The 21,935-nt window shown below is 49.9% G+C and overlaps 4 protein-coding genes across 5 annotated transcripts; 3 read left to right on the top strand and 1 right to left on the bottom strand.

Moving 5' to 3' along the window:
* The first annotated feature begins 252 nt into the window (after nucleotides 1-252).
* VPS33A (VPS33A core subunit of CORVET and HOPS complexes) lies at nucleotides 253-9,308 on the top strand. The gene is made up of 13 exons (XM_056503906.1): nucleotides 253-387; nucleotides 1,024-1,089; nucleotides 1,158-1,285; nucleotides 1,704-1,893; nucleotides 2,665-2,781; nucleotides 3,147-3,321; nucleotides 3,980-4,173; nucleotides 5,697-5,823; nucleotides 5,991-6,058; nucleotides 6,500-6,637; nucleotides 7,029-7,166; nucleotides 7,288-7,456; nucleotides 7,858-9,308. The coding sequence occupies exons 1-13, from the start codon at nucleotides 286-288 to the stop codon at nucleotides 8,049-8,051; spliced, it is 1,806 nt and encodes a 601-aa protein (XP_056359881.1). The 5' UTR covers nucleotides 253-285; the 3' UTR covers nucleotides 8,052-9,308.
* Nucleotides 9,309-10,357: 1,049 nt separating this feature from the next.
* LOC130259537 (uncharacterized) lies at nucleotides 10,358-12,688 on the top strand. The gene is made up of 2 exons (XM_056503907.1): nucleotides 10,358-11,064; nucleotides 12,210-12,688. The coding sequence occupies exon 2, from the start codon at nucleotides 12,251-12,253 to the stop codon at nucleotides 12,383-12,385; it is 135 nt and encodes a 44-aa protein (XP_056359882.1). The 5' UTR covers nucleotides 10,358-11,064; nucleotides 12,210-12,250; the 3' UTR covers nucleotides 12,386-12,688.
* Nucleotides 12,689-13,941: 1,253 nt separating this feature from the next.
* On the top strand, nucleotides 13,942-17,348 carry DIABLO (diablo IAP-binding mitochondrial protein). Of its 2 annotated transcripts, none has more exons than XM_056504002.1 (6): nucleotides 13,942-14,047; nucleotides 14,617-14,731; nucleotides 14,880-15,008; nucleotides 15,541-15,651; nucleotides 15,751-15,847; nucleotides 16,728-17,348. In XM_056504002.1, the coding sequence occupies exons 1-6, from the start codon at nucleotides 14,001-14,003 to the stop codon at nucleotides 16,934-16,936; spliced, it is 708 nt and encodes a 235-aa protein (XP_056359977.1). In that variant the 5' UTR covers nucleotides 13,942-14,000; the 3' UTR covers nucleotides 16,937-17,348. The 2 variants fall into 2 exon arrangements, with proteins under 2 accessions (XP_056359977.1, XP_056359976.1); XM_056504001.1 differs by having other exon boundaries at nucleotides 14,877-15,008.
* B3GNT4 (UDP-GlcNAc:betaGal beta-1,3-N-acetylglucosaminyltransferase 4) lies at nucleotides 17,334-21,909 on the bottom strand. Its single transcript, XM_056504000.1, has one exon. The coding sequence runs from the start codon at nucleotides 21,577-21,579 to the stop codon at nucleotides 20,461-20,463; it is 1,119 nt and encodes a 372-aa protein (XP_056359975.1). The 5' UTR covers nucleotides 21,580-21,909; the 3' UTR covers nucleotides 17,334-20,460.
* Nucleotides 21,910-21,935: the final 26 nt, after the last annotated feature.

The following is a 21,935-nucleotide window of genomic DNA, read 5'->3' as shown; positions in this document are numbered from 1 at the left end:
CCCTGAATGGAGGGCCCAAAGGACTCCAGGTGTGGCCTCGGCAGTGCCCAGCGCGGGGGGGAAGCAGCTCCCCGGTGCAGCCCGGTGCCGGTGACCACACATGACACAGACACATGACACAGACACATGACTCACACACCTCACACCTGACTCACACGTGACTCCCGCGCACAGAGGCGCTGCCGGTTCCCGCTGTGGCCCCGCCCCTGACACTCCTCGGCCCCGCCCCTCGCCCCGTGCGGCTGCGCGGCCCCGCCCCCGCCCCGGTCACGTGCTCGGGCAGCCATGGCGGCGCACCTGAGCTCGGGCCGGGTGAACCTGACGGCGCTGCGCGAGGCGGGGCGGCGCGAGCTGCGCGAGTTCCTGGACAAGTGCGCGGGCTCCAAGGTGCGCGCGGCGGGGCCGCTCTGATCCCGCGGGTCTGATCCCCCGCTCTGATCCCCCCGTTCTGATCCCCCCGCTCTGATCCCCCGTTCTGATCCCCCCGTTCTGATCCCCCCGTTCTGATCCCCCCGTTCTGATCCCCCCGTTCTGATCCCCCGTTCTGATCCCCCGTTCTGATCCCCCCGTTCTGATCCCCCGTTCTGATTCCCCCCGTTCTGATTCCCTCCGTTCTGATCCCCCGTTCTGATCCCCCCGTTCTGATCCCCCGTTCTGATTCCCCCCGTTCTGATCCCCCGTTCTGATCCCCCGTTCTGATCCCCCGCTCTGATCCCCCGTTCTGATCCCGCGGGTCTGATCCCCCGCTCTGATCCCCCGTTCTGATCCCCCGTTCTGATCCCCCCGTTCTGATCCCGCGGGTCTGATCCCCCGCTCTGATCCCCCGTTCTGATCCCCCGTTCTGATCCCCCCGTTCTGATTCCCTCCGTTCTGATCCCCCGTTCTGATCCCCCCCGTTCTGATTCCCCCCGTTCTGATTCCCCCCGTTCTGATCCCCCGTTCTGATCCCCCCGTTCTGATCCCCCCATTCTGATTCCCCCCGTTCTGATTCCCCCTGTTCTGATCCCGCCGTTCTTCCCGCAGGCCATCGTGTGGGACGAGTACCTGACCGGCCCCTTCGGGCTCATCGCGCAGTACTCGCTGCTCAAGGTAAGCACCGCGGGCAGGGCCGGGCCCCGGCGCTCCCGCACTCGCCTGACGGCCGCGCCTCCCCGCAGGAGCATGAGGTGGAGAAGATGTTCACGCTCAAGCCGGGCCGGCTGCCCCCGGCCGACGTCAAGAACATCATCTTCTTCGTCAGGCCCAAGCTGGAGCTGATGGACATCATCACGGACAACGTGCTCAGGTAGCGCGGGCAGGGCGGCCGTGAGGAGGGGGCAGAATCACCTGGGGTTTGTTACAGCTGCGCAGGGAACGAGGAGCGATGTGCAGACACCAAACTGCAGCACGGCCACTCTGCATTTAAGCGGGGGTGCGAGACACCCTGGGCAGGGGGGCTTCATCTCCGCTGCGATCCTCCCTGCGAGGATGTACACTCCTTTAATTAGCTGGAATGAGTCATGTTCGGATTGCTGCGCCCTTTGGGAACTGCAGGTGTCAGAGTGTGTCAGCTGTGGCTGCCCAAGGCTGGACACTGACACTCAAACCAGTGAACAGCCCAGTGCAGCGTTCCTGTTCTGAGTGAATCCAGTGCCCCTCCCGTGGGCTGTTGCTCCCAGTGCAGTGAGTGACCGCGTGCTGTGCTGCTGCTGTGACTCTTGCAGGGAGGACAGAGGCCGCTCTCCGCAGAGGGATTTCCACATCCTGTTCGTGCCGCGCCGCAGCCTGCTGTGCGAGCAGTGGCTGAAGGAGCAGGGCGTGCTGGGCTCCTTCATCCACCGCGAGCAGTACAGCCTGGACCTCATCCCCTTCGACGGAGACCTGCTCTCCATGGAGTCCGAGGGCGCCTTCAAGGTGCGCGCTCGCCTTGGCCTCGAGGGAAAACGCCACGTGGTTTTGTGCTGGGTGTTGGTGCTGGTGCAGCGGCTCTCAGGGGGGTTGTGAGTGACCTGCACAGCAAGGAAAGGCCTTGCAGAGCAAACCTGGCTCCATCCTCCAGCCTCAACTTCCCTGTGTGTTCTCACACTGATGCTGAAGGAACAGTCACTAGACCGAGCTGTACCCCAGTTGCTCCAGCTTCAGCTGCTGGTGTCATTGTCACAAATGGAGCATTGCTGAGGCTTAAAGCACTCAGTTGTCACAAGGAGCCAGCACAGTTTGTGTTCCTGCACACCAGGGAGCTGTGTGTGATGGTTGTCACTGCACTGAGCTGCACTGAGCATTAACAGCTGTCACATCCCAGCTGCATGTGCTGCATCCAAAGACAGGACAGTTTGGGAGTTTCTTGGTCCTCTCTGTCCTGTGCATAGCCTAGAGGATGTCAGGGCTTGCAGCTGTAATGAGGTTTTGGGTGCTCAGATTGCCTAATTAGCAGGAGAGGGTCCTTCCAGTCACTTTCTTTTACTTTTATTGGATTATGTCTGAAGTTCAAAAATACTAGTGTCTGGTCAATCAGAAAAATGATTTGATGTAGTGACAGCACAGATAATAATGCCCATGTATGCCAACAGCCATAGTTTGTCCCCAGCCTGTGTCTCCTCTGAACTGTTCACATGGACCCTGCTGTGCTGTGAAGGGAGCTCTATTGGATTGACACCTTCCATCAGAATCCCTCTTGTTCTTTAGGAATGTTACCTGGAGAGTGACCAGACCAGTCTGTACCATGCAGCAAAGGGGCTGATGACACTGCAGGCTCTCTACGGAACCATCCCGCAGATTTTTGGGAAGGGCGACTGTGCTCGGGTGAGGCTGAACAAACGCATCTTGTTCTTTGGAGCTGCCTTAAGGAGTGTTTGGTTAAATGCACCTCTGGGTTTTCTTAATCCTGCTATGACACACCCACATCCTTTTTGCTTCTCTCTGATCAGCCTGTGGTTTAATTAGTACTTTTTGTGGTGAGAGAGCAGTTTGAGGTGAATGCAGTGCTTTGGCCATCACTGTCTTGCTGAGCTGCAGAGAGCAGCAGAGAAGGACTTTTGTTTTCTCAGTCAGCCAGTCTGTACCTCCTGCCATCCCCTTCCTTTACCAGCGTGTGCCTGCAGGGCCCAGAGGTCACATCCATCTGCTGTGGCCTGTACCATGACCAGCGTGATGTGATTTCCTTGCAGCATGTGGCCAACATGATGATCAGGATGAAGCGTGAGTTCCCTGGGAGCCAGAATTCCATATTTCCTGTCTTTGACACCCTCCTGCTGCTGGACCGCAACGTGGACCTGCTGACCCCGCTGGCCACGCAGCTGACCTACGAGGGGCTGATAGATGAGATCTATGGCATTCAGAACAGTGAGTCCTGCAGGGAAGGGGCAGGTTTCCCATATCCTGGGGCAGGCTGCAGTGTGTTGGGTGGGTTTGTGCTTCACTAAATGTGATGTGGGAGCAGCTCAGCTGAAATCAGTGTGGGGATAGTGCAGTTCCAAGCTGGAGCACATCAAGATCACTCTGGCTGTTTTTGCCTGGGAAGGGGAGCCAGGTACAGTCTGTGGTTACTGAAAGGGTGTTTTTTGGCTGTTGGCTGGTGGAGGCACAGTGACAACAGGGAGTGTGTAAGTGGGAATGGCAGTGTGTTCAGCATCCATCCTGGAAGTGCCACACTGAGGGGACAGGGACAGTTTGTGAAATGCCGTTTTCAGAACGCTGTCTTGCTCTTCAGGGGGTAGGAAAATCCAGAGAGGCACTTATGGGCTGTAATCCCTCCTGCTGGGCTGCCCAAGCCTCTCTGAAAGCAGGGCAGCTGGCACTTGGGTTCTGATGTTTGTGCAGGTCCCTGGCTGAGTGCAAGGAGACTCTCCTTGATTAACACACAGGCACTGAGTGGTTTGAGTATTAATATTGCTTTGCTACTCAGAGCTGTTTCCAGCTCAGGGCACACATTTTCACAGCTTGCTGATCTTCTGCTGATGAAGATCCACTCCTTATAAGGGTTATTCTCTGCACTTGGTAGCCTATGTGAAACTCCCTCCTGAGAAGTTTGCCCCGAAGAAGCAGGGAGAGGGTGGGAAAGATCTCCCCACAGAACCCAAGAAGCTCCAGCTGAACTCTGCAGAAGAGCTTTATGCTGAAATCCGAGACAAGAACTTCAACGCTGTGGGGTCAGTGCTGAGCAAGAAAGCCAAGATCATCTCAGCAGCTTTTGAGGTGAGGCCTGTGTCCAGCTGTGCATCAGATAATTCATAGTCTGTGTTCAACAGGGCTGGGACTGGCAGCTTAGGCTGCTCCCACACAGTATTCCCCCATCCAAAGAAAAAACAGGAAGCTGTTCAGTCTGTTCCCCTGCCCTGGGATGAGGTCAGCTCCACGTGGATTGTTCTCAGCAGATGTTGGTCAAATCTCCTTTTAAGCCTGTAGTAACGTGGTGCCTTATTTATCCCCACACCTCTGTCCTGGGGTTTTCCCTCTGTTCAGAGCTTGCTTAACCCACCCTTGGCTGTGTGAGCCCAGAGAGCCCATAACAGGAATTGCTGTCTTCAGTCTGCAGGAGGCAGGTGCTGCTTCCCTCTGCAAGAAGCCAAAGGTGATTTTTGGTGTGCTGATCAATTCCACTTGGCTGCTCTTGTTCACTGAAAGGTCCTTTTTCCTTCAGGATGCAGAAAAAAAGCTTTAAGCAATAAATCACCAGAATGTACTTTCACAGAGTATTATGGCTGGCATCAAAAACAACAGAAATGTGCAAAAGACATTGCACGTTTGTGGTTTTGTTGAAAACATCCTGTTGATGATTCATAAACTGAGATCCCATATCTCATTTTTCTGACCTCATGGGGACAAGAGAACTTGTTTCACTCTTTGATTGTATTTCCTTGGGGGGGCTTTTTGAGCTTAACCTCTGCAACATCTAAGATGAGGTAGTGGTACCATAACTGAAATACTGAGTGCTCAGCCTCATCCCCCAGTGCAGCTCTGCTTCTGCACTATTAGTGCTGGAGGTGCTAAAGATGGATTGTTCATACTGGTTGTTAAAAAAAGAGAATTCTAAGAAATTGTCAGCAGTAATAGGTGATAATGAAACAGCAGTGTATTGGCAGCAGAGGACTTCTTCAATCACAGGCTCCATCATGACTCTCCTGCTTGCACTTGCCCATTTAAATCCTTCATGTACAAGTCAAATTATTACTATTTTTATTTCAAGTTGCAGCAAGAGGCAAGTAGCCCAAATGCAGTGCAGACCTCTGGAGCTGAACTCTGCGTGGTGCTTCAGCATATCCTGCCTCAAAACCTGGCACCAAGTAGAGTGAATGGCAGACCCTGCCAGCCCAATTCCTCAGCACCTTTCACTCCTGCTCCAAGGGGAGACATTCCCCAGCACTGGCCCAGAGCTCCCTGTCAGCCAGCAAAGTAATTCCTCTTTGTGTGAAAAAGGGAGATTTCCCTGGTAGGGAAATTGAGGAGCAGCTAGTGATGGCTGGAGTCAGACAAATGTGGATAAAATGATTTACAACAGTGGGATAGTGGAAAATAACAGTCAGTGATCCTGCTGTATTACGTGCTGCCTCTCCCCATGATCCAGGTGCTGTTTCAGGCAATTCTGTGACTTCACCGTAAGCATCTAAAGCCCTTTGTTAAAAGCCTGCAGGGAGTGCAGTAAAAATCCTTCATAATAAAATGATCTGGTTGGTGTTAGTAACATGAACAAGCCTAACCCAAGTGCTGGATTTCTCCAGGAAAGGCACCACGCCAAGACTGTTGGAGAGATTAAGCAGTTTGTGTCGCAGCTGCCTCACATGCAGGCGGCGAGGAGCTCGCTGGCCAACCACACCTCCATTGCAGAGCTCATCAAGGACATCACCAGTGAGTAGGAGTCATTCAAACCCAGCAGGATGCCAGAGAACTTGATGGACATCACTCAGCCTGACAAAAGCTGGCTTTGTTCCATCCAGTGCATCTCTGCTGAAATGTTAAATGTAAAACATAAGCTGTCAGTTGCTGTTGTATTGATTTGCATTCTTTTCCCAAAGCATCTGAAGATTTCTTTGATAATTTAACAGTGGAGCAAGAGTTCATGTCTGGAATAGACACAGACAAGGTAAGTAGATAATGGCAATTAGCCACTCTTACATCTTCAAAAACCATTTTCTTTTTTCTTCTTTTTTCTTTTGGGAGGGGAAATATCTGATCTAGATGATGTCCAGTGAAATGGATCTCTGAGTTACCTGTGCACAGCTGGGGTGCTTGACCTATCCTGAGGCACCCTGTGCTCTGAGGAATCAGTGGAATATAGAAGATGGTCAGTAATAATTTTTCAGTGCATCAGGCAAAGTCTGGCTACTGAGTAAGAAGCTGAGATGCTCTGGGGAGAGCCTGGGTGGAACCAGTGCTAGGTCACTGTTTTACAGATGGTTCTGCAGAGCAGCTGCTCCTCTTTCTTGATATTTTGGAGATCCAGGCAAAGCAGGTCTTTTTCTTCTAGGTCTGATGGGCACTTTAACAATTCTTTAAATAACTGCTTATGTATTTTATTTAATAGGTTAACAATTATATTGAAGACTGCATAGCTCAGAAACATCCATTGATCAAGATCTTGCGTCTCGTTTGCTTGCAATCCGTGTGCAATAGTGGGCTGAAGCAGAAGGTTCTGGACCATTACAAAAGAGAGATTCTCCAGGTTAGGCTCTAACATTTGGAGCAATAAATTTATGAGAAAATCCACATCAAATCTTCAGCTCTGCACATCAGTTCTAGTTAGACACATCTTACACCTGAATAATGTGCACAGAGGGATCACTGGGTTTCTGTCTGGGCTGGTACTTGGGAGGTGCTTTTGTGTATTACAACATGTAGATACAGAGGTTAATATCACTTTTTACTAACATTATTTAAACACTCTAAATTGGGTATACTCTACAGAGATCTTAACCAAAAAGCTTTTTTTAAACAAACATCTCTTTTAAACAAAGATCTTTGCTTTTTTTTTGGTTTTGGTTTTTTTTTTTCTGTTTTAAACACTGGTCATGGGTTATTGCCATGGCATTAAAGGTGATTTCTTCATATGACAGACTTATGGCTATGAACATATATTGACCTTAAACAACCTGGAAAAGGCTGGACTCCTGAAACCTCAGACAGGTGGCAGGAATAACTACCCAACGATCAGGAAAACGCTGCGCCTGTGGATGGATGATGTCAATGAGCAGGTAAACATTAACTCCAGAATTATGTGCAGCAGGAAAACCTCCTGTTTTTATTTAATGATATTAGTTTCTTTGAGGCTGTTTTGCAGCACTGACCTGCTGCTCCCTCTGTGTGTGTCCCCAGAACCCCAATGACATCTCGTACGTGTACAGCGGCTACGCCCCGCTGAGCGTGCGCCTGGCCCAGCTGCTGGCGCGGCCGGGCTGGCGCAGCATCGAGGAGGTGCTGAAGATGCTGCCAGGGCCCCATTTCGAGGAGAGGCAGCAGCTCCCTACTGGCCTGCAGAAAAAGCGTAAGTTTGGCTTTGTTTTCCTGTGGTTTGCAGGGAATTCAGTCTCTCTGAGCAGGGAGAGGCGAACTGGAATCAGAGCAGCAGAGTCCAGGTCTCTGTCTCATGCCCCTGTCCCACAGTAGTGTTAGATTGACCTAACTCTCCTTTGACAAGTGGTTTAATTTCCCATCAGAGTACTAAATAAACCCTAAACTTACACTGTGATTTTAATATTATGTGAAAGAGGGTCAGCATACTCTCAAACAGAAGCACATCCTGTAGCAACTTCAGAGCTTGGAGCAGACTCTGCATTTCTTTGTCCAAGCCTCTAAATCAGGTTATTTGAGTTTGACTGACAGTTGATGCTGGGGAGCTGTAAAAATCAAACCAATCCAACTTGGACCTTTTTTGTGAACCCACAGGTCAGCAGGGTGAGAACAGAGTGACCCTGGTGTTCTTCCTGGGGGGGGTGACGTACGCGGAGATCGCCGCGCTGAGATTCCTGTCCCAGATGGAGGATGGAGGCACAGAGTACATCATTGCCACCACAAAACTCATCAACGGGACAACCTGGATCAAATCCTTGATGGAAAAACTGGAGCCTGCCCCGTTCTAGGGTGTGTGCTGAGAGACAGAAAATGTGAGAGGCCCTGTGTCACACAGGCTCATCAGCTGCTGCTCTGGCACAGCAGTGAAGGAAGCTCTCCTGGGACCAGCTCGTGAGCAGCTCCCCTCATCCCTTCTGCACTTGTGTTCCAGCTGTCTGTGGCACTTCCAAGCAGACAAGCAGGGTTGGAAGGCACTAATGATAAACAGTGGGAAAGAGAGAGAGACCCCTGCTCATGGTCTGACCTGGCAGCCAAGCACTAGGGCAGCGGGAGTGGCCCTGGTCCTTCTCTTTGGCAGATTGCTGCTTTTTTTCTTTCAGTTCAGCTTTGGTGGGAGATGTGATTTCTGCTTTTTACCCTCCTAAGGTGCTGAGGAGGCAGGAGGTTCTCTATTCCTGACTTCATACCACTATTCCCAGACTGTTTGTCTGTCTCTGGTGCCTGATACATTCCTTGGGTGCATTGGATGTGTCAGTCAGAGGTCTGTACACAGCTGTACCTGTGATTCTTGAGCCTTTTACTTCACTTGTCCCCTGAAGGGATCGCTGTGAGGTGACTTTTTTTGTCCCAGGTACACCCACCTGATTCTGGAAAGCTCCTCCAGAGTATGAATGACATCAGTGTGTCCTGAGTTTATGGCTGAGGACACACAAACACTCCCTGTGTAGGGGCCAAAAACAGCAAGAGCAGGGACCCAGTAAACAGTGGGTTTAAAACAGACACCTTTTTCACCCCCTGGTCAGGTTACAAACTGTGGTACTTGGTGTCACTTGTAAAATGGAATTTTCCATGGGCTTGGTGGCTGTGTGCAAGAGGCAGCTCCTGGCTCCAGAGGCTGGTAAGGCAGAGCAGGGTCCTTGGTGGTGCCTGTGCTGCTGCTGGGCACTGTCAGTGTCCTCACAGCCACTAGGGAATTTTCCACACTGCAGTTCACTTTTAAAGACAGCTATATAATAAAAAAGCCCACTCCTCACCTTAAATCATTCTCTTAGCAAAAACATTTCTGCCTTGGTTATCATATGTAATATGTCCCAATAAATCCTCCATTTCTCCAAGTTGTCACAGTTGTGATTGTGGATTCTGGTCTGTTTTTCTAACACTGAGTTCTGCCAAGTCAGATCCTCCACAGAGCCCCTCTATCTGTTTAACTCCAGCTGACTTACCAGAATAAAATAAAGATGTATTTAATCTTTTTTTTTTTTTTTTTTTTTTGGAAGTGTTTGTATTCTCTCTGTCTCTAGAATACAAAAATAAAATAAAACCCAGCACTGTGGTAGCTGCATCCTTGTCTCCCTCTCCCAGAATAACTGATTACTTAAGTTGAAATTATTTTTCTAACATTGAGGTGTTTTATAACAATTTTATATGCAAAATTTCATTCTATTCTGCCACCTAACAGACTACATTAGAAGTGGGATTTCTGAGCCTTTGAAGGAAAATACAATTTCAGTCACTGGAGACTTTGTATTTCAGGTGGGGAGGCAACTTGTAGACAGACTTAACAAAAAACATGCTGCAACTTTAGTGATGCAAGAAGAGCAAACATGGATTGTTTGCTCTGCAAGTTCCATTTAAAGTAGCTAATTTCAGAGTATTTAAAAAGAAAACTGAATTAGGTTTGGATCAAAAATTAGATGTTACTGTGTAGAGAAAAACAAGAAATTGACTCGAGCAACAGAGTGTCCTTGGGTTTGCCTTGAGGGTCTTTGTAGTATCACAATTTTTTTCTTTTTTTTTTTTTTTTTTTTTTTTTTTAAATCTTAACTGGATTTTAAAGGAAATACTGACCAGGCTGGTTTCTGAGCTAAGGTCCTGCTGTGTAAAAGCTACACCACAGGGGAATGAAGGAAAACACAAAGACTGGCTCACCTTTCCCCTGGCCAGCAATCAGTAACAATACAGGCAAAACTTTTTTTGGTAAGAGTTTACACCAGACACTTGGTAAACTCTGAATTCATCACCAACATTGCTATTTTGCATATTTTTTTTGCAGCCTGCACCAGCACTGAGGTAGAACCACTCCACCTAGACAAAGCCTCTTCCTGGAACTATTCAGCACCAAAATAAAAGCCATCCTGACGCTGATCAATTCCCTGGAGGAGCAATTACTATTTAACAGGCTTCCTGGGCAGCTGATGATGTTCTGTGTCTGTCCAAGGCCCTGCTGACCATGTGGGTAATAATTTGATAACGAGAACCTAATTAAATTAAGGGACCATTTTCTACATCATAATATCTTTGTAGGTAAGAGATTTGATTTGCAGTACATAATCTTCCTTCTCTCTGCTGTCTGCATTACTAAAAAAAAAAAGAATATATTACCCAACCTCTACCCCAAAAGACTTTCACTTTTCATACAACATTATCAGAAGCAGTTTTGCTAAGAATAAACAGAGCCTGGCTCCCTTCTCCCCTCACTGCAAAGGAGCTGCCGCTCTAAAAGGTCGGGATGACTCTTTGGGAGGGAGGCTAAGGGTGACACTACAGCAGTGACCTGGGGACAGTGCAGGGATTAGGCTGCCTTCAGCCCTTACTGATTTTTGGTAAAAATCCTGGCTGAGCCTGCACAGTCCCACCCTGGGATGAGCCCCAGCTGTGTGTGAGCATCCTCCTCCCTGGGTGGCTCACAGGGAACAGAGCAAGAGGCACTGCAGCCTTCGAGATGCCAGAATAAAAACGTGTAAGATGACACAAGGTTTTGTCAGAGGCAAACCCCCACATCTCAACAAATGCAGGTTTTGATCTGGTGACTCCAAGCCCTGGCACTGGAACTCTGGAAAGGCTGTTGCCAAAAGCCCCTGGGGGAAGGGGAGTGTTGAGTGCTCCGAGCACCACGGCGCTGTCGGATCATAACCGGTGCTGACCACACCTAGAGCTCAGTCCTGCTGTGGGCTGCACACACACACTCTGCTCCTGCTCCCGGGATCAGCCAGCAGCACAAACCCCTGGAAAAGGGACAGCTGCAGAACAAAACTCGGGAGAAACACCAACTCGCCAAAGCAGAGCCCGTCATCTGCCTGGGTAAGCCGTTTATTTCTTTATCAGCGTCTTTCTAGATAACCAGAAATCTCACACAGGCTATGGACAGCAAACTGAAACGCTCTAAACAACAGAGAAACCACAGCTGGTTTAAAAATGCTCTAACTCCTTTACTGTATACATGTGCCTGAGCTTGGAATGGAATGGCTGAACTCGTTAACGCCAAAAAGTGAATTCCTTATCACAAGAGCTCTTTAAAAAACATTCTAAGCAGCAGGACAGGAATTCAGTTTAGTTTAGCTGGTTTGCTGTTCAGAAGAGAAATAATCCTTCTGGTTAGTTTTTATCTTTTTGAGTTAGTTTTTATCCTAAGTCTGATTTTAAACTCTCTTTTCGTGCTTGACCAAGAGTGTCGATATTGTTGATCAGGCACAGCTGTGATCAAAATTTAAAAGAACATGTAAAATGAAGAGATAATAGAATTTTTTAGGTGGGTTTTCATAGCTTCAAATCTTAGAAGCAAGCGACTTTGGGGAAAAAGTTCTGATTTAATTTAAACTAACAAATAAGCAATCACTTCCAAGTCAATGTGTATATGTGTCTATACAATACTGCTAGAAGATGAATTCTAAGGCATCTTATCCCATGTCTCCCATTTAACAGTTATTTTTAACGTGAGATATAAATATTTGCCTGTGCAAACTTGTATTTAAGCCTCCGTTTTCGTCATTCTTAAACAAAAGGCTCAGTTTGTGCCAGTACCTCCATTAGATGCAATTATAGAATTAAATATTAATGGTGGCTTCCTTGGAGGAATTGACCACTCTGATCAGAACACACTGTTGGTAATGCACCATCAGCGGCCGCTCTGATCCTGACGCTTCCTGGACGCACAGCCACAGCCCCAGGGGAGAGGTTCCAGGAGCCAGCTACACTCTGTAACACCCCCAGCCTCACCCCCATAGCTGTGCCCACTGCCTGTGTCTATATTTCCATCTGCTTCCTTACCAGTCCTGATCTGGACACTTTGATCAGATCCCAAACTCTCTTTCGACATCTTGGCAGGACTCTGAACAGGCCCACACCAGTCGCTAACAACCTCCCAGGTGGCCACCAACCCACAGGATTTCTACCACATGGCAGGGTGGTGTCCCTGCTGTGAACTCACCTTGGTGCTCTGCTTGCAGGAGGAGCAGGGAGCAGGCAGCCCCAGGGAGCCAGGAGAGCCATGCCGGACTCCTTCACCATCCACTTCCTCAAGGTGCTTCGGGAGCTGCTGGCCTTTGTGCTGTTCAGCTACACGGTGCTGCTCGGGGCGCTGCTGCTGGCCGGCTGGACCACCTACTTCATGGTGCTGAAATGAGGGCTCTGCCTCTGCTCCTGCTGCTCCCACGGGCTGACCAGAGGCACCTGGCTGCACAAAACAGCTCTGCACACAGGATGGAGGAGGCCCCTTCCCCCTGCGCCAAACCCGTAAGAGTTCTGAGCTCTCGCTGCCTCATCGCGGTCTTGTTTTCCTGTGTAAAAATAATAAAGGTTAAAAGAAAAGCTATCCCCGAGTATGCACTTTACAGATCCTTGTGGCTCTCGTAGATTCTTTTGTGTCTCCTGGACGTTTGTTTCTGTTCTCTGAACTATTTTAAAGCCTCCCAGCGGTTTTCTCCCGAGATTCCCACTCCAACATCTCAACAAACAAGTCCTGCCTTGTCCTACTCTGCCTCATTAAGGGTGTGAAGGCAGACACACAGAAATTACTCGTAATTTGTTTTAGAAGTCCTGGGAAAAGACATTTCAAATCAGCACAAGGTTCCCCTCTCCCTGGTTTTACAAGGTTCAGGGTTGTTACCTGGTGCTCTCAGGTGTGTCAAGTTTTTGAACAAATGTTTAAAGCATGAAGAGTGTGTGATACAGCACTGCCTCAGTAAAGTAACCTGTGCTGAGTGAGTCTCTGAAAACAGGAGAGAGAATAGGAATTCCTGCTGTAATTAAAAAGAATAGATTTAATTGATCGAGGCCATTTTGTGTGGAATTGCATGGGAAACCTTTTCTGGAGAAGGTGGCGATTTTCACTAGCATGGAACTACCCAAAATCAAAGCAGCATCGTGTACTTTAGAACAATAAAGATTAATTAAACCAGGGCTGTGAGGAGCACTGGTGTCTCCGAGTTGGTGGTCAAGATCTGTCCCTGCTGGAATTGCCTTTTACCTAATGGTAAACTCAACAGAGATACAAAGCTGGGTTTTTTAGTTTCTTCCTTATCTTGGGGCTTCTCTACAGTGTCCTTGTGGCCCATAAGTTCTGCGTTCCTTTTGTCCAAATCCTTCTTCCCAAGCTTTGTTCACCTTTCCCAGATCTAATGCCACTGAAACACATCAAGCCCTGAACCTTATCATAGCAATTCCAACACCAAGCAATTTGGTTTTCTAACACCTGGACATCACCCAAAGCTTGTTGGCTGTTCTGTTTCACGGATTAAATATTATTGTTCATCAGGCTTGAAAGCTACAAAATCAAACACCAAAGAACAGTAACAATTCTTAAGGATAATTTTTACACATTTCACATTTTGCAACAATTAGGCAAGGCAACAATAAGGCTGCTTCATAATCTCCTTCTCATTCCCAACAACTGGGCAAACTTTGCCTATTTCTGACCCTTGCGATGTTGGGCATCGCGGCGAAACACAGAGGAGGTGTCTCCCAGTACCATTTGTGCTCCACAGGGCCGTGACGGCGGAGGGGACGCGGGGACATCCTTGTGGACATCCCTGGGGACACCGCCCGGTCCCTCCCCCCTCAGGTTCCCGCCGCTGCCCTCACGGCCCCGCGCGCGCCGTTCCCGCCACCGCCCTCACGGCCCCGCGCGCCCCTCCACGCGCCCGCCCTCTGCGCACGCGCCGCGCCCGGCCCCGCCCACGCCGCCGCACCCCCTCAGGCGTGCGCTGTGACGTCATTTCCCGCGCGCCGGGCGGGCCAAGATGGCGGCGGGCGGGCGGTGGCTGCGGAGCTGCTGCTCCGTGCTCAGGTACCGCGGCGGGCCGGGGGGAGAGGCTGAGGGGGGAACGCGCTGCCCACAGCGCCCTCCCCACCCGCGGGCTTTAGGTTAAAGAGCACGTTGCAGAAAAGAAGGAAAAACCGAGCGGTTGTTTTCACTAAGTTGCTGTAGGACAACAACAAGAAAAAAAATACTCTGACCCCAGGGCATTTGTATATAAAACTGGCCACAGTTTTATCCAAGTGTCGCTGGCTTGTAACTAACCTGTCACATTTCTCACCTGCATGTACCACACGCCACTTTAAGCCTGTTTTTTAACCTATTTTCCAGTATTATTGACTAGCAGCAGTGTGCCGGTACCAGCTAACATACATTTCCTTAATCACTAGTTACTGTGCTTGTCTTTTCTTGCACTTATGATTAAACAATAATACGAAATTTGAAACAAACTCACTCACTGTCACGCAGCTGCCCCATAGAAGCCTGGCATGGACAAGTTCCGCTGGAGCAGCTCCTGCGTGGTTTCTCCTCTTTGACCCCTATTTCCCTCTGCACACAGGGGTGTTTCTGCTGCTAAACTTTGCCTCTTGCTTTTCCAGGCGCAGCTTCCCAGTCCTGGCCAGCGTCCAGCAGCGAGGCCTCGTGGGCAGGAGAGGGCAGTGGCAGCAGGCTGTGGGGCTGGGGGTGGCCCTGTGTGCTGTCCCCGTTGTGGAGGTACCCCCAGCACCCCCTCCTTGCACCAGTTTAACACCCAAAGCCACCTGTCTGTCCTGGCTCTCCCCTGGGATTGCAGCCTCTCAGCGTGGCTTACCTCAGCTCTGAGTGGGAGTGGGGAGGTCACAGGGTGTCTTGTGTTCAGCAGCAGAGCTCGGGGTCCCTCAGCAATGACGCCCTGATCAGAAGAGCCGTGTCCCTGGTGACAGACAGCACGGCCACGCTGCTCTCCCAGACCACCTACGCGCTGATCGAGGCGCTCACCGAGTACACCAAGGTGAGTCAGGGCTCTCAGCCTGCCACGAGCCACTGCCAGCTGCTCTGCTGCTAACCACACCTCTTAAACCACGCTCAAAATGGGCTTTTGCAAGTTAATTTAACCAAAGAGGTGGGGGGGTTTGAATCCATTCCCCTTGTCCTGTCATTTCATGCTCTTGTAAGAAGTCCTTTTTACTTAGGCAGAATGACCCTGGACCTCAGAACTGGGGCTGAAGAAACTCCTAACACATATTTATTTTAGCTGTGTACTGAGTTCTCTGTTCCTGGGCATTTTATTGCCCTTCTCAGCCTTCTTAAGGCCATGAACTGAGTTCCATCTGAACAATAGCATGAGCCATTACTTAAGTCTAAAACAACAAAACTTTGCAAATAAAGCGCCAATCTGAGTAAAGTATTTGCATCCCAGTTTACATCCTTGTCAGTACATCAAGTGTGTGAAGAGTAATTTTGCAAATTAACACCAGGTAACACTGAGACAACACCAAAGCTTTGCAGGTTATTGTGGTAACTGCAAAATGATTCCTTCACAGGCAGTTTATACCCTGGTGTCTCTCTACAAGCAATACTCAAACCTCCTTGGGAAAATGAACTCAGAAGAGGTGGATGCAGTCTGGCAGGTGGTCATAGGAGCCAGAGTGGATGTAAGCAAACAAATCTCCCTCACCATCTGCCTCTCCAGCCCTGCTCTCCACAGCTCAGGAGGGTCTGTTGCACCCTTGTTGATTTTCTCCTGCTCCTAGATGACCACCAAGCAGCAGGAGTACCTGAGGCTGGAATCCAGCTGGATGACAGCGCTGCGCCTGTCGGAGATGGCAGCAGAGGCTGCCTATCAGTCAGGTGAGCACAAGCAGCAGCACTGAGCCTCTGCCCCTTCTCCCTCTCTCACACAATGTACATTCTGTTAACACCACAACTGACAGCTGGTGCCTGGTTTTTAGAGGTGCTGAGCACGTACATTCTGGTTATGGCTGTGAGTCTGTAGGTGGGTTCTGAGAACTAGGCCCTCTAGGAAACTTCACGTGTGGTTTAGGTCAAGACCAACCATGGCCAAAAATGTTTGAGTTCAGTTATTTTTAAATGCAAGGCTCAAACACAGTCCTTGGAGCCACAGAATCAAGACTGCATGTGAGTCCAGTAGGGCTTTCCAGCTGGATTTAGTTATATTAAAAAAGGAAAATATACTAATTTTGGGGGTTTTTTTGTCTCCTTGGAGAGATTTGAGAGCTCTGAGAGTTAGTTATGGACTGGTTTGTGGTAAATGGGCAGTTACTGGAGTGGAGAAGGGAGAGGAAGCAGTGAACATACAGACACCCTAATTCTGTAAGTGCCTGGAAAAGACCCCAAAATCTGTGGGAGCATGGGAGGAGAGTGGTGGGAATTCAGCAGTGCCACAGGTATTCCCACTGCTGTAGGTGCCAGGATGGAACAGGGACTGAAAGGTTCTGACACACAGGGTCTGGACTGGGCTTAGCTCTCAAAGCCACTGGCACAAGGGGATCACTCCTATCCAGCTCCATCTGTGTCCCACTGGGATGGGAGAATTCAAGGGAGCAGTGACATCTCAAAGCAGACAAAAAGTTTGAGGTAAATGAACATTAAATGCATTGAGCATTAATACAGCCCAAGAGCTATCCCAATACTACAAAGCAGATGACAATCCCATCCTTTTCCTTAGCCCAGTGCTCTTCTAACCCAGTGTGTGCATCCTTCCCCCCAGGTGCAGACCAGGCCTCGGTGACAGCCCGCAGCCACATCCAGGTGATGAAATCCCAGGTGCAGGAGGTGCGGCTGCTGTCCCAGAAAGCAGAGACCAAATTAGCTGAAGCTCAGACAGAGGAGCTCATAAAAGCCCATGGAGAGGATTCCTCATTGCCACAGGGTGTTCTAGGAAATTCAGATGATGACCCTTACCTTCGGGAGGACTGAACAGAACTGAACTCTCAGGCTCAACCACAAATTGAACAGTCCCAAGCTCTGAAGTGTGGGATAGAGTAAAACTGCTGAAACAAGCCTGTGATTCCATTTTTTCCCCCCCAGAAAAAGGATTGCTTTACAAATCAAGTATTTGGAAGGCCTCGATTTTGTTTGTAACTTACCTTGTTTGTAATACTTTTGGATTCATTTATTTAAATGTTTATCTATGCAAATGTGAAGACTGTTATCAGGGATGGCCTGGTGGTAAATGTGTCTCTGCTGGGAGGGTCCTGCTGCTCCCTTGGTGTTTTTGTGGGAGCTCATTAGGGATCAGCCAGAGAAGTGTATTTAAAAGTCCTTGGTTTTAACCTGTGAAGTAAATGATGTCTGTGAGGAGATGCTCTTATTAAACTGTGCAAAAGCAGCTCATTGTGGGTGTGTCCATTTGGGGAAAAGATGACGCCCTGCTTTTTACTTGAATTTCAGAGTTTTCACCTCTGACTTGGCAGCTGCACCAAATTACACTGAGCTGCAGTCAGGAAATACTTGCTCTTGAGCTGAGAACATCCCATGGAATCACCCAGGCTCTTGGTGCATTTTTATTCAGCACAGCAACTTATTTCACCCAGAGTCACCTCTGGGGGAGGTTCCCAGGAAGCAAAGGGGAGGATTGATTTTCAAGATACTGTGGTTATAAATGAAATTGTTTTGGCAGCTGGTGTGTACTGTTCTACAAAGCACTGAGCAAAAGAGAGTTTTACATATTTGAATGCTTCCCAGTGCAAGTTTCAGGAAATAATCATAATTATTTCTTTTGCAAGCTTAATGTTTAACTGCAGGTTTCTAAACCACAGGTGTCTTTCACTATGTTCATTTCCTAACTTGACAGCTGGTGTGAAATTTGCTTTGTAGAACAGCATCCACTAGAACGTTCTTACTGATGATTGGAAGCAGTTAAACACCATCTGAAAACACACATTAATCAAAGGTCTTTCACCACAATTAGCATCTGATACACTGCATCTGTGTCAAGATTGCTGTTACCAAATTGAGTTGTGCCTGACCAGGAATTTTCTTACCTGCAGCGTAAACTGTGTCATTTTAGCTGCCTTTACAACAAACACAGTTTCAGGTGCACAGCACTGTTCATTTATAGACAGAGTAGTAAAAAGAAAATTAACAAACCATCTTTCTTTGCTCCTCACTGGGTGCTGCTGTATCCAAGGAGGATGGCACAGTCTGGGAGCTGCCAGTGTTTGCTGTGCCAAACAGCTCTGGGCTGGAGCATGAGGGAAAAAAACCCCTCTGATGAGAGAATTACTTGGGTGGTGGCACAGCCAAGCTCTGAGGAGCCAAATGCACCCTCAGATCAACATCTAACCACAACTGCTCTTATTTGGTACCTCGTGCAGTTGAGGAACATCTGCCAAGCCCCTGACCTGAGTGCACAAACAAGTTGTGTGCCTTTCAGGATGCCACAGTAACTCTACTCAGATGTTTGCATGGCACTGCCAGGAGCCTGCAAAGCCAGGAAAGTCCCTCTTCCCCTTTCAGGGCCTGCTCCCAGCCCTGCTGTGACCTCACTTCTTGTTTCAGTGCACATCCTGTGCTTCCTGCTGCTCCCACACACATCCAGCCTGATGGGACTGCAACCACCCAGTCAGTCCAGCCATGAATGGCTCCACATCACCCCCAAACAGGGCAGAAGGGAGTCCCTCACCTTTGTCAGGAAGTGAGAGCTGCCAGCTGGGGGTTAGCCCACACACCTAAGCCCACAGCAGACATGACATCATGCTCTGCTCTTGAGTTTGCATTGGGAATCATCGAGTGGATCACAGAAGTGCTGGCACAGCAGCTCACAGGGCACCACAGTGCCTGCCCTGTCCACTCTGCTCTCCAGGACCAGCAGCAGTGCCCAGAGAATTGTGCCCAGAACCTGGGGTTTGCTGACACAGCCTTGTTTACAAAGCCAGCACACCTCAAACTACACACAGGCACTGGTTCAGCTACAGTTAATGAAGCCCTGTTGGAGCTGCAGCCAAAAAACACAAAAAACTTGCACAAAAACACAATGAGGACAGACAGTCACCAATTCTTTGAGACAAACCCCTTACTCACACCTGGCACATAAACAGCTCCTGTGAGATGGCACCTTCTGCCCCAAGAGCCTGGCTCAGCCCTGGGGCTCAGCCACAGCTACCCCAGGTGCTCCAGAGGGCCAAGGGAGCACATCCTACCAGCAGTCAGTCCCTCACCATCCCACTGAGAGCTCCCACACCTCTGCTCTCAGGGTGTCCTGTCTATAGGACAAGCAAGAGCCTCCTGGCAGCACTTCCTGGGCCCTTCTGAAAGCTCCAGCTCCCACCTGGTGGGGGAGGGATGCTGGGCAGCTGGCACTAGAGACAGCAATTACAACAGCACAGCACAAAGGACTCTGCTTTCTCTAATCACACACTTCCTCTTTACTCATTTGCTTGTTTTTTCCCCTAAGGCTTCCAGGCTGCTTCCTGATCATCCACAGCTCCTGCTGTAGCATGATACTGATAAGCTTCACAAAATTACCACCAAAACTTAGTTCTATATTTGATCTTTTCTCAAATTAGCAACTCTAGCACATTCAGATTAATCACTTTTGTGCCAAATGCATCTTGTCTGGACAGGGCAGAGAACAGCTCACAGAAAAGGAAGAGGCAAGTATCCATTTCCACTTAACATTATTCTCTTTAATGCAAATACCCAGCACCAGATCTCAGCCTTCCCTGGCTTTTAGGGCTCTTAACTTTCAGGAGACCTAAGAATATTCCCATGTAAATACTTTTCAAAACTATTTTATTTATACACAACATTATAACAATAACAAACCAAACACCTCCCACACAACATGGAAAGCTACAGCCACTCTTCCTACCACTGTGATTATTCAAGACACATAGCTCCTCTCAAACCAGATCAGAAAGTGTTTGTGCTAAAGTTTCCAGTGCATGTAAACCTGTTGTGGGTTTCTGTAAAAGCCAAAGGGCCGGAGGCAGAGCCCAGTCCCTCAGATCACCATCACTGCTGTGTTAAAGCCATATATTTTTTTAAGCTTTTCCTTTCCTGCACTCCACTCCCTTTCTCCTGCTGACTGGTAGAAGCTGTGGGGTTGCTGCCCTAGGACAGCAGACCCAGCAGGACATTCTGGCCTTTCTGCAGTGCCTTCAAGTAAATTTCAAATGCTCTGTCACTCATTAGTCATGGCTGGCTGCCCCACATGAGACTGACTTTGGCTGGCAGTCAGACACCAGTGCAGGTGGCACTTGCAACTTTCCCTGGCACAGTCTGGCTGGAAGGAGCCAAGTCCCCCGCACTGTGTGTCACGAAGCCACTGGCCACCCTGTGACAATTCAACTGCTTCCAGTGACCCCCCACAGAAAAAGACTCACTGCAAACCAACCCACGACAGCTCCAGTGCAGTCTGTTAGTAATGGACACATTTCTACCACAACCTGATTTTTAGTTCAAGTACCCTGTCAGCAGCCACAGTCCCACTGGGCTCATCAGTAGATCCGTTTCCAGCCCCTGCTGTAGCTGTGTGTCACTGACACTGCACACCTAATGCTGGCATCCTTCACCAGCGTCCACATGATCCACATCTCCGTCGGGTTCAGTCTGTGCACAACCATCAGCTCTTTGTACAAGCACGGATCAAAAGGATTGAAAGGTCTCTGGATCCCAAAGGTCTTAAAGCCAGCGTGGTTCTTTGGGGTCACTGACATCTTTGCCAGGCACATTCCCACAAACACATCGTCTATGGGGAAGAGCTCCATGTCCTCTGCAGCGCTCTGGAGGCGACGCACTGTCTCTCTGGACATCACATACCCCCCTCCTCCTGCATAGAGAGGATAGAAGGTGGCTCCATACATGAGCTCTGGAATAAAGTATTTGACCTTGGTGTTCCTGATGGGCCGGGCGTTGGCGATCACGTCCCCAACAAAGAGATCCTGTTCAGGGTCCAGCTCCTGGAGGAACTCAACGATGTTGTAAGTGTTGACAAACACATCATCATCGCCCTTCAGCACGAACCTGGCGTGCAGGCACTCCTCCGTGAACCAGCGGAGGAAATGCAGCTCCTTGAGGGTCAGGTTGAAGAAGTTGTCAACAAAATCCCACTGCAAGATGTCATCAAACTCCTGGCTCTCGTAAGCCAGCAGCTGGTGCAGGGGCTGCAGCTGGATTTTGGCCTCGGAGCGCCCCAGGAGGAACACCAGCCTGACGGGCCTGCCCCCGATGGAGACCTCCTTGCCCCACGTGTTCCTGATGGCCACTCGCCGGTCCACGTTGATGGGGGAGGACTTGATGGCCAGCAGGAGGAACATCTCTTTGCTACACCTGGAGGGCCTCAGCAGCACCGAGAAGTTCCTGCAGTGCTTGTAGGTTAAGAAGACGCGGTGAGGCTCGGGGAGGGCGAGAGAAGAGTTGGCAAAGGTCAAGTTGGGCAAACACTTGCTGTGCTCAGCGCTGTCCAGAGCCGAAGGCTGAGGTCTGTGACCCACCACATCCACTTTCTGCTCTGCTGACGATGCTGCCAACTTCGCCTCCTTCTTCATGTAAAACAGCCAGGCCAGCAGCGTGATGGAGAAGGTGTAAAGCGCGAGGCTTTTAATCCTGGGATACATGGCAGCATCCGGCGCAGGACCGGCCCCGGGCGGGCAGATGAAGACGAACCGCTCCGTCCCACCTGACCTGGGACCGGGACGTGTCTCGGTGCTTCCCCCCGGCTCTCACCAGTACCCGGTGCTTCCGGTCCAGAGCCCCCGGTCCCGCCGGGGCGCGCACACCGGGCTGGAGCCGCCACTCCGCGGTGACCCCGCACGGCAAAATCCCGGGAGCCGCCGTTCCCTCCGGATTCCCCGGGAGCTGCCGTTCCCTTTCCTCCGTGCTTCACCGGGAGCCGCCCCCGCTCCGCCCCGCCCCGCAGCCCCCGAACCCCGCCCGCGGGAGGAGGATGCGGGGGGCTGGCACCAGCCCCGGC

Source organism: Oenanthe melanoleuca, chromosome 15 (genome assembly GCF_029582105.1).
Source record: "Oenanthe melanoleuca isolate GR-GAL-2019-014 chromosome 15, OMel1.0, whole genome shotgun sequence".
In the NCBI taxonomy this organism is placed as follows: domain Eukaryota; kingdom Metazoa; phylum Chordata; class Aves; order Passeriformes; family Muscicapidae; genus Oenanthe; species Oenanthe melanoleuca.
The sequence above is the reverse complement of the archived record's forward strand: the minus strand, read 5'-3'. Positions and strand labels throughout refer to the sequence as shown.

Excerpts from the sequence above, each read along its gene's own strand:
- VPS33A (XM_056503906.1), top strand. The coding sequence starts at position 286 with ATGGCGGCGCACCTGAGCTCGGGCCGGGTGAACCTGACGGCGCTGCGC. Across the intron at positions 2,782-3,146 it reads GGAAGGGCGACTGTGCTCGG|CATGTGGCCAACATGATGAT; the intron begins GTGAGGCTGAAC and ends ATTTCCTTGCAG. Across the intron at positions 4,174-5,696 it reads TCATCTCAGCAGCTTTTGAG|GAAAGGCACCACGCCAAGAC; the intron begins GTGAGGCCTGTG and ends GGATTTCTCCAG.
- DIABLO (XM_056504001.1), top strand. The coding sequence starts at position 14,001 with ATGGCGGCGGGCGGGCGGTGGCTGCGGAGCTGCTGCTCCGTGCTCAG. Across the intron at positions 14,048-14,616 it reads AGCTGCTGCTCCGTGCTCAG|GCGCAGCTTCCCAGTCCTGG; the intron begins GTACCGCGGCGG and ends TTGCTTTTCCAG. Across the intron at positions 15,848-16,727 it reads AGAGGCTGCCTATCAGTCAG|GTGCAGACCAGGCCTCGGTG; the intron begins GTGAGCACAAGC and ends CCTTCCCCCCAG.
- LOC130259537 (XM_056503907.1), top strand. The coding sequence starts at position 12,251 with ATGCCGGACTCCTTCACCATCCACTTCCTCAAGGTGCTTCGGGAGCTG.
- B3GNT4 (XM_056504000.1), bottom strand. The coding sequence starts at position 21,579 with ATGTATCCCAGGATTAAAAGCCTCGCGCTTTACACCTTCTCCATCACG.